This window comes from Rhinolophus ferrumequinum, chromosome 21 (genome assembly GCF_004115265.2).
Source record: "Rhinolophus ferrumequinum isolate MPI-CBG mRhiFer1 chromosome 21, mRhiFer1_v1.p, whole genome shotgun sequence".
NCBI lineage: Eukaryota > Metazoa > Chordata > Mammalia > Chiroptera > Rhinolophidae > Rhinolophus > Rhinolophus ferrumequinum.
In genome coordinates this window covers 38,574,650-38,585,064 of record NC_046304.1, presented here as the reverse complement: position 1 = coordinate 38,585,064, position 10,415 = coordinate 38,574,650, and the positions used below count along the sequence as shown (strand labels likewise).

The 10,415-nt window shown below is 44.8% G+C and overlaps 1 protein-coding gene across 2 annotated transcripts; it reads right to left on the bottom strand.

Moving 5' to 3' along the window:
• Positions 1 to 1,015: 1,015 nt before the first annotated feature.
• On the bottom strand, positions 1,016 to 10,389 carry RUNDC1 (RUN domain containing 1). 2 transcript variants are annotated; one of them, XM_033089939.1, is made up of 6 exons: positions 9,860 to 10,389; positions 6,395 to 6,400; positions 5,401 to 5,559; positions 4,205 to 4,403; positions 3,634 to 3,753; positions 1,016 to 3,203 (listed from the first exon to the last, which is right to left on the bottom strand). In XM_033089939.1, the coding sequence occupies exons 1-6, from the start codon at positions 10,355 to 10,357 to the stop codon at positions 2,338 to 2,340; spliced, it is 1,848 nt and encodes a 615-aa protein (XP_032945830.1). In that variant the 5' UTR covers positions 10,358 to 10,389; the 3' UTR covers positions 1,016 to 2,337. The 2 variants fall into 2 exon arrangements, with proteins under 2 accessions (XP_032945830.1, XP_032945832.1); XM_033089941.1 differs by lacking the exon at positions 6,395 to 6,400 and having other exon boundaries at positions 1,017 to 3,203.
• Positions 10,390 to 10,415: the final 26 nt, after the last annotated feature.

The window sequence follows — 10,415 nt, the reverse complement described above, 5'->3', positions numbered from 1 at the left end:
TATCCTTAGTTAGGTTGTGTGTTCCCTGAGGGCAGGGAGTATGTTTTAATGATCTCTTTCCTCAGCATCTAGCCTGGCCCAGGCAGTTGGTAGGCACTCAAAAATGAATGAATGCAGAGCACCTAACAAATCTTCAATAATACTTTGCAGATCATACTTTTGCAACATACCCTGTACTTTCTTTGGGTACATATCCATGGGTCTTTTTCATTTGATTCTTGCATATTCTTAGACCTGGGGTGACTGTTCCTCTTCTCCTCTCTTGTCCTGTCTTTCTCACCCCAAGCCAAGGGCAGAACTCTGTCCTTAGTTAAAACACAGATGACATCAGTGACGAGCAGATACCTGATTGCTGGGATGCTGGCGGGATTCTGTCCACACAGCTTCATTTCACGAAGAACTTGGGAGAGCAGGCTGTCTGCCCATTTCCCTGAAGCCTAGTCCTTTGGCAGCTGACATTTGGCCAGGTATATGGCAAATATACCTTCTCTTCCCCAGAGTGATGGAAGAGTGAGGAGGTGGACAAAGGAGAGAGAGGAACAAAATATCTAGAAGCGGCATGACACAATGAATATAAAGACCACAGAATGTGGATTCAGGCAACTCGAGTGCAAATCCCAGCTCTTCCATCATGTAAACCTGGACAAAATATTTAAACTTTCTGCAGTTTAGTTTACTCAGCTATAAAAGGGGAATAAATTGTCCTGCCTTACAAGTAGTGAGATTTAAATGAGGATGACACAAACAAAAATGCTTCTCACGATGCTAGCACAAAGCCTTAATACAAACTAGTTTTTGAGGATTAGAAAAATACTGGGGTGTAGGGATGGGACTGGAGGCCTCGCTGAGATGGGATGATAAAGCCAAGGGCAATTTTCAGTGAATTTATTCAGGGGGCAATAAACCACCACCAAAGCTGAATTGATCTAGGGCAGAGGGCAGAGGAAAGGCAGAACAGCCAGGAGCCAGACATGGCTCAAAGAAATGATCTAGATCAGATGGGTTGATAATGTCCAGACTCACAAACCAAGCCAAGGATCCCTAAGGTCTTTGTAGGGACTCCATACAAAACACTAGCATTTTATTAGCAACCACAGATATCATTTTTTCACATTTTACATTTATTCTGTTTCACACAGGAGAACTAATTCTAATGAATTATCAACAGTACATCTTAAATAACATGTGGCTGAAAAAAAATTAAGTTAAAATGCACTATACTAGTGCAGACACAAAGTGCACCTGGCAATTGAATACATGAAACAATGCTGAATCAGTAGTGTTGGGAGCCCACTTGGTTTTTCAGAAAGTGATATGTTTTGCCCATCTTTGGTCAGTCTTGGAGCAGTATGCAGGCTGAAAAACAAATATGAACTAAATAGGCTAAAATACTGAAAACAAAATAGGACCACTCGAGTCAGTTTTATGATGAAGTGCTCAATCCCTTGTCTGTCAACACTGACCTGCTGTAGTTCCCACCCCCGCTGTAGTCCTTATTGTATGATCAGACCTCTTCCATCATCCAGCCTCCAGGACAAGTGGAGTCACAGACCTGGAAGGAGTTGCTGCTGGTCACTCAGGTGTTCTCCTATCCACACTTGACTCAGATGGCAAGGGTTCTCTCGAGAAGTACATCTAACACACCTACTTCTGAGAAGATTGTCAGCGTCTTGTTGGGAGGTGCACAGAGGAAAGGTAACTTGCCAGAGGCGGTGCTACCAGACAGTGGTTGTCATTCTTTATAAACAACCAGCTCCAAAACCCAAAGACCATCGCCTGTGCCATGAGATCACCTTGTCAGGAACAGATTTCAGTTCTTACCTCTACATGAAAAAGGGCTCCTATTAAAATCAACTTGTGGTTAACTCCCTTAGAAATGCTGTTCTCTGAATATTCCTGTTCCTAGTTACAGAGGCAGCTATGGAATATACACAGCCTCCCCCGACCCTGGCTCCCAGCTTGACTAACAGGAACCTCAAGTCGCATATTTTCCAGGACCGACAATGCATAGTCATAAAGAAAATGGTTAGAGCTACCGGGTTTTCTAAAAATCAGATGTGGCATGAGGAGTTGGTGCATTAACTGTGTGCCATAATTGTTTCCTTTTACACAGGCTCAAATGTATGTGCCACGTACACACTGTGGTTACACACCAGGGCAGAACCTTTCAACAGGAAGGTCTCCAGAATTTCTTTCTGAGATGCCAAATTGGCGGGGAAAACAGACTTTGCAGTCATTTGGCTGGGGAAAAATGTCTTTACCTCTTCCCCCTGCTCCTTTCTCCTAACTACCTATCCTTACTGAGCAAGGTGCTGGGGGAGGGCCAGGGCGTTCTCATCAAAAGGCATCTTTAATGTTCTTGAGCTGGCGCACAGCCAGGTCGACAGGAAGGCTAAACTTGAGGTTGCTGAGGCGACTGAGCAGGTTGAGGGCGCTCTCAAAGCCGGTGAGTGCCATGTAGCTCCAGGGCTGGTAGTGGGGCTCAATGAGCGACCCGGACTTGCAGATGAGGTTCACCCAGGACACGAGACGCTGCTCATTCAGCGCCATGCACACCAAGGCCTTCAGCTCGGAGTCTGCACTGCGCTTAAAAGGGTCGTGCTCTGTCAGCACCATGTGGATGGCTGTCAGGAGGCTCTGCTTGGGGGTCACAACAGTGCCTCCCGTCACAGGCAGGGCGAAGGACTGGGAGAGCTTCCGGGCTGGCGATTCCACATAAGCGCGGCCGTTCTTAGCATGGTAGTACTTTACAAAGAGCTCCCAGGGGTGCATGGATTCCGGGGTCGAAGAGAAGGCTGGCAGCAAACAAGCAATAGGGGCCATCATAAGGCTCATCCCTGGTGAGGGGGCGTACAGTCCATGGGCCAGGAGGTCCCTCATGGCCACCGTCAGCTCCTTTCGCACAGCCATCGTCAGCTCGTCCCTGCCTCCCAGAGAGAGGTCCTGGAGGTTGGCAGAGGTGATGACGTGGTCATGTGGCTGGTGCCGTAAGGCTAGCTGCTTCACTCTGTCTACTGACACCTCAAGCCTCTTCAGTAAGGGGGAGTAGTCCCTGTCAGCCTGACTCCTTGGCCAGAGGGTTTGGGGGATCTGGCCCGTGGCACACCCAAACTGGCTAACAGCAAAGATCTGGAGCACCGCCAGTGCTCGCCGCATCACGTGCAGCCCCGTCTCCCGCACTCTCTTCACATCTTCTGCCTTTGCTGTTTAGAAAACACAATGACTCATCACTTAGGGCCATAATGGCACAGAGGTACATTCAACAAGTCACAAGCTGAGATGAAGTCTTGCCTCTGAGTTATGTATGCATCCCAACGAGGCCAAGAGCCACCCAGGATGTCACTGGACTTACGTTTTTTTGGTTAAGGATGTTGCTGGACTTCCTTTTTTTTGGGGGGGGATTAATAGCAGCTGTATTGAGATACAATTCATGTACCATACAATTTACTCACTTAGCGTGTAAAAATTCAGTGGTTGTTAGTATATTCAGAGTTGTGTAACCATCGTCCACCCGAAGAAAACCCTATACCCTTAGCATTTCCCATTCCCCATTTCTCCCCAACCCCCTAAGCCCTAGGCAACCACTAATCGACTTTGTCTCTGTCATTTGCCTAATCTGAAAGATGTACTTACGTTTGCTGTTTCCTGGAGGCAGTCTGCTGCTGCTGGTTCTGGCAGAGCCATTTCCTGTCTTCCCACTGGCCTTGCACTCACAGTGTTCACCATCTGCTTGCAAGGGGCTCCCCACTTCATCTGTAATCACAAGTTATAAAGAAGAGATAACTTACTTAGCACTTTTATGGCAGATTTTTAAAGGAAAAATAATATTTACTAGTGCCTGCCACATGACAAGACTTTTACAAATACATCTTATTTGTGTAGAATGGTGACTGGCATATGCTAGCTGGCTCAATTAATATTTGCTGAGTGAAGGAAGCATGAATCATTTTATGCGTAAGGAGAGTGGGACTAAAGAGCTTAGGAACCTGCCCAAGGACATGAAGCCAGTAAGTGGCAGAGTTGGGATTTTAACTATCTGGTTCTAAAATCCATGTTCTTTCTACTCTACCAGGCTGACTCCCTTACTGAGTGATCAAACCTCTTAAACAGCACACATCAAGACTGGCACTTTTAGGTATTAGTACTCAGAATACATGTAATTATCACGTCTGTCCACCCTCCCCTTCCCATCTCCTCCTCTGACCTTGGATGAAATTGATGAACATCTCGAGGTCTCGGATCTGAGTTTTCAGCTGCTCAACCAACTGTTCTTTCACTCGGGCTGGGTTGACGATCTGAGCCACAGCGGCATCCACACGCTGCCGAAGCTCTTCAGTGGACAGTGAACTGATGTCCTCGTTCAGATTCATGTCCAGTTTCTTTATTAACTCATCTATGATCACCTATCAAAACCACAAGCAATGAGCACACTTTCTGGAATTTTCAGGGAGAGGAGGAGGAAGAAGGAGACTCTTTACTAGTATGCCTCCTACCCTTAAACAGAAATCAAAGATACAGAGAACTCCCAAATTCGTGAGCAAATGATGCAACTGCTGATCAAAGTGAGGACAGACCCTTTACTTCTCTGAGTGTAATAAGAACCCTTGGTTCCTCTCTGCCAGAAATGGCTCCTCTCACTGCAAATGTTCTACCAGGCCAGGCAACTTTCACTCGGAACAATAGTGTAAATCCAAAGTGGCTAATGATCCAAAGAGCCTCATACTTAGTTTCCGACAAGGCCTAGAAGAGAATACTGATTTTTCTTAGTTCCAGTCTTTCTCATCCCTTCTTGCTCTACTCTACGCAACTAAAGAAAAATATTTACAAGACATCAAGGTACATTACAGCCAAAATATCCTAGTGATGATATTAGGAACAAGAAAATCTAGATGACGTAACTCCAGCTCAGCCAGAAAACAGCCACCTCACAGGGAGAAACAAACATAGAGGGGAGGCTGTAGCTACATTTCTACCAGTAGATTTACTAAATCTACTTAACACCAGTAGATTTACCAGGTGTTGCTTAAATAAATATAGCATGAATTCCTGGAATGTTTGTCAACTGGTTGTGGGGAAAAAGCTAGTTTACACTGTATGGTGTGCCCAAATAGAACTGTTTTAATGATCAAATGAAGGAAAATATTTTTGTCATTATTAATCATTATTAATAATAACCACCCCCAAAAAAGAGCTCAATTATCATTTTACTTTGGAACTTGTGTTTCCATGTGTGAATAAAGACTGGTCCCATGTAATAGTAAAATTTCCCTTTGATTTGGGCCAGTGAAGGGATTCTCAGTAAGGCCAAGGGGAAACAAACTAGGAAAGAATGTCCTGTAAATGCTGGAAGAGACATGGTAACCTTAGGTAATGGTGGAGATGCCTCTGGTGTGTACTTACCCGCTGTCTTTCCAAGACCAGGGATTGCGGCAGGGAGTCGTAATTGCCCTCTTGATAGGCAAACGTTTCCAGGTCATCTAGCTGGGTTTTGAGCTGCAGTATCAGCTCCTTTTGCTTCTCCCTTTGGGTTTCCAGACGTTCGCGTTTCTCTTGCTCACTCTAAGATGAGAAAATACTTAGGTTTATTTCACAGGAAAAGGAAATTCAGGGCACACTAAGAATCCTCTCAAGCCAATAATGACTAGTAACATATAAAATGTTTCCAAATAATCCAGATGAAATACAGAATTTTAAAGTAGGTTCAAAAACAAGAATAATTATTTCATCTAGAGCAATTTATTAAATGTGTGTTTTAATTAAGAAAACATTTGTCCCTCATTGGAAATAGGATATTAATACAATGGGGCCTTTTGTTAAGACTGCTTTTTTTTCTTCTTTCAAAGGTCTAGTTAGGATTGAGACCATTTATTTTAGCCAAGACAGTCTCCCAGGAATAAAACATGCCATTCTCCATAGCCAATTACTACAGAACAACTCCTGAATATTTTCTGCAGCCAAATTTTGCACGAGAATCTGGAGGGAAGGGTGTAGAGAAAGACTTTATAAATTATAACCACTTTTTGAAAGTTCAGAGCCTCTCCAATGTAACTATAGACTGCAAAATCAAATAAGAATAACCGTAGATGCCGGGAGCAGCAAAAAAAATCTAAAAGCCAAGTAACGGGGGTGGGAAGGTAATAAAAAGTCTGGTAACTTTCCCTGAGCAGTGACTCCTTTTCCCACTGTTGGCCACCAGGTAGTTTCTGCATTTAAATTATAAAAATCCCTTTAAGGCGGCAAAGTCTTGCCAATGTATACTCAAGCACTGGTCCTTCCATGCCTTTTGAGTATCAAAAACAAAACAAAGGAAACGCAGCAAGTCATGCGAGTGTAAGGCTGCATTTGAAAATAGAAATCTATAGGATATTAAATTTAACCTTAAAATGGTACTTACCAACCCCTCCACAAGTAAGGTACGAGAGAGAGCAAATGAAAAACAACACGTTAACTTTTTGTTCAAGCTATGTAAAAAGCAATACTCTCGCTTTAGTTTTATTCAACATTAAAGCAAGCCTTTTCTCAGGATACTCCTTCTCCAATTCTTTCTGAGTGTTGTGGTTTTTTTCTTAGGACACTGTCCCTCTCCCCTTCTTAGTGCAGGCCTAGCTATCTTTTAAGTTTCCTTGATTTCCCTAGGCAGAACTGATCGTTTCCTCTTGTGTACTTTGTACACACTTCTACTCTAGCTCATGTCACATTATAATTATTTGTTTAGAATTCTGTCTCCCCCAGTCTTTGAACTCCTCAGAGGTAAGGGCCTCGACTTTGTACCCTCAAGGCTACGACAATGCTAGAACAGGATAAGCTCTCAACACACATCTGGTGTACTGAACTTGAATCAGGTACAGAATGACACATTTCAAATACAATCGTCCCTCCTTATCTGCGGTTTCACTTTCTGTGGTTTCAGTTACCTGTGGTCAATCGAGGTCTGAAAATATTAGATAGAAAATTCTACAAATAAACAATTCACAAGTTTTACACTGTGTGGCATTGTGAGTACTATGTGATGAATTCCTGAGCCTGACCCTTCTCCAGGGCATCCAGCTATGCACACTGTATCTACTACCCGCCCATTAGTCACTTAGTGGCCATTCTGGTTATCAGGTTGACTGCTGCAGTACCGCAGAGCTTGTGTTCAGGTAATTCTTATTCTACTTACTAATGACTCAGAGCAATTTCCATAACTTTGGCCCAAAGCAATTTCTATAACGTTTATTACAGTATATTGTTATAATTGTTATTTTTAAACAATTTTAAGATAATTTGATAATTTTATCATTGTTGTTAATCTCTTATTATGTCTAATTTATATATTAAACTTTATCATAGGTGGGTAACTATAGGAAAAAACATGGTATGTATGTTTGGTATTATCCAAGGCATCAGGCATCCACCGGGGGTCTTGGAATGTGTCCCCCTCAGATAAGGGGGGACTACTGTTAACGAACTCTGACTGAAGGAAGTTGTCTAACCAGCCTAAGAAACAAGAACTTGGTAAACTTTCTTTACATTTTCATTGCATCCCAACTTTATGAAGCCAAGAAGAAAGAAACCAGTCATAAACCCTGATTTCGTTTTCATGAGAATGTCTGAACTCTGATAGTTCCAGTATGCTGTTTATTGGAACGTGGGCAAATACATTTAATAGGATAGAACGAAGAGCTCCAGTGCAAAGAAGGAAATAACAGATATAAGTTCCAGTATGAAACGAGATAAAATACTGCTTTTAAAAAATTTGAACAGATAAGAAGTAAATCATATGGTTCACACATATTCCTCACTTTGGCACTACCTGTTTGTGTGTCAATATACGCACACAAAATTACAGCTGTTTATTAGCGGTGTGTGTGTGTGTGTGCGTGTGTGTGTTTTCACTTTTATTTATTTTAAGTGTTTTTCCAGGACCCATCAGCTCCAAGTCAAGTACTTGTTTCAATCTAGTTATGGAGGACGCAGTTCACACTGCCCCATGCGGGGATCGAACTGGCAACCCTGGTGTTAAGAGCATCACGCTCTAACCAACTGAGCTAACCAGCTGCCCCCCCCCATTAGGTGTTTTTGAGCACTCCTTTTTTTTTTTTTTTTTTTAAGTTGTACTCTGTTTCCAAAAGTGAAAATTAATAACCAGAAGAGCACCACATCCACGGAGAACCTTTGGTGCTCCTTACCCCTGAACAGGGCCTGGCCACAGTAATTCTATCTTTTCTATTCCTTAAAAGTGGCAATTTGAGGTGGCAGCTCCTTGTTTGTGCAAGCTGTTGTAGGTATGTGGAGAGGAGCGTGGAACAGTAACACAGGATTGTACTGGAAACATTTCAGATTAAAACAAACAATTCAGCATCTGTTACTTATAAATCTTCTCGGTTAAAACCAATTTAATTGGGAAGAAAGCCACATGTGGGTGGTAACTTGAAGAATAAAAAGGTGGAGAAAAGACAGTGAGTCTCTTCAATACCTATGTACAACTGTGTCCTTCCAGAGATTCAAAGACTGTAAGAAAACATTCCCTTGGTATAGTACACAGTTACTCATAACTTCAGGGGGTAGGCTAACTGAGTGAACTTGTCAGTTACCAAAGACACCTCATTTAGAATACCTAGTTATTAAGCAGGATGGGGAAGGAATTTTAAAGTACCAGTATTAGGGCTGGCCTAGTGGCTCAGGCGGTTGGAGCTCTGTGCTCCTAACTCCGAAGGTTCGATTCCCACATGGGCCAGTGGGCTCTCAACCACAAGGTTGCAGGTTCGACTCCCACAAGGGATGCTGGGCTGTGCCCCCTACAACTAACAACGGCAACTGGACCTGGAGCTGAGCTGTGCCCTCCACAACTAAGATAGAAAGGACAATAACTTGACTTGGAAAAAAGTCCTGGGAATATACACTGTTTCCCAATAAAGTCCTGTTCCCCTTCCTTCCCCCAATAAAATCTTAAAAAAAAAAAAAACAATACCAGTATTAGGAAATTCATATAATCAGGAGTTGTGTTTCTTGGTGGAGTCCTTAGGGTTTTCTATATAAAGAATCATGTCATCTGCAAAAAGTGACAATTTGAATTCTTCCTTCCCAGTCTGGATGCCTTTTCTTTCTCTAGCCTGACTGCTCTGGCTAAGACCTCCGATACTATGTTGAATTACACTGGTGAGAGAGGGCATCCTTGTCTTGTTCTTGGTCTTAGAAGAAAAGTTTTCAGTTTTCCACCATTAACTATGATACCAGCTGAGGGTTTAATGTATATGGCCATTATTATGTGGAGGTACTTTCCTTCTATATCCATTTTACTGTTTCATTCATAAATGGATGTTTTGTATCTTGTCAAATACTAGACGTTGTGTTTCTTTTAATTACTAAGACACTCTGCTGGTCACCAAAGCTCTCACTCTGACAAGAGAGTCTAAAGATGAAAGATTCTCTAGATTCCAGGAAAGCACAGACAGAGTAGATCTAAATTTCCATGAATTCCAATTCACTTGCCCTTCATTAACCAATTCTTCCAATTCACAAGGTGGGTGCACTCTATCAGCAAATGTGCCAGGACTTAGGTACTTTATGAGGTGATGGCAAGGTGAGCCCGACCAGCATTGCTTGGGTTGCCCTCTGAATACTCTCTTCGCTCACTGCTCCTCTGCCCTTCACGTCATAATACCTTCGTGGACACTGCTCACCATCAGGTTCCCAGGCCTCTCTGTCCTCCTGCCCTTCAGCGGGCACCATACACCTGTCTGTCTTCCTGTCTCCGACGTACGTACTCACCTAGACGGGTCGGGTTCTCACCACCGCTACCTTCATCCCCCTCACCATCAGTACTCACCCAACCTCCCTATTCCCATATCTTCCGGGCCGGGCCCCAGCTGCTCACCTGGTCCTCGCCCCGTAACCGTGGCCGGTCCCCCGGCAGCCCATCGCCCTCGTCGCTGGCGGAGTCCTCGAGCTCCCCGTAACCCAGGACATGAGGGCAGCCACGGAAGGCGAAGTCCTCGAGCTCGCGCAGGAGGCGCTGCTGCTCCGCGGGAGCCCCGCGCACCACCTGGCGCAAGCGGAACTGCACCTGAGCGAAGTGCGAGGAAAGCGCGAGCAGCGCCGAGTCCAGCCGCCGCCGCTCTGCCCGCAGCCGCCGTAGCGTCCGGCCAGGCGAGTCAGGCGGGGACCCCGGAGCCGCTCCGGGGTCCTCGGCCGCCGCCTCTTCCGAGAATGCAGTCGCCCCAGGCCCGGCCTCCGCTACCGCTCCCACCGGGGCCCAGCGCACCGCCTCGCACGGCGGCAGCGACTCCTCTTCTTCCTCCTCTGCGTCCTTCTCCTTTGCTCCAACGGCCGCCACCACCGTTCCCGGCTCCGCAGCTGCTTCGACAGCCGCCATCTTCCCGGAAACACCGCCACACGTCAGCCGCGCCCCCCTGATGCCATGGCAACGGTGG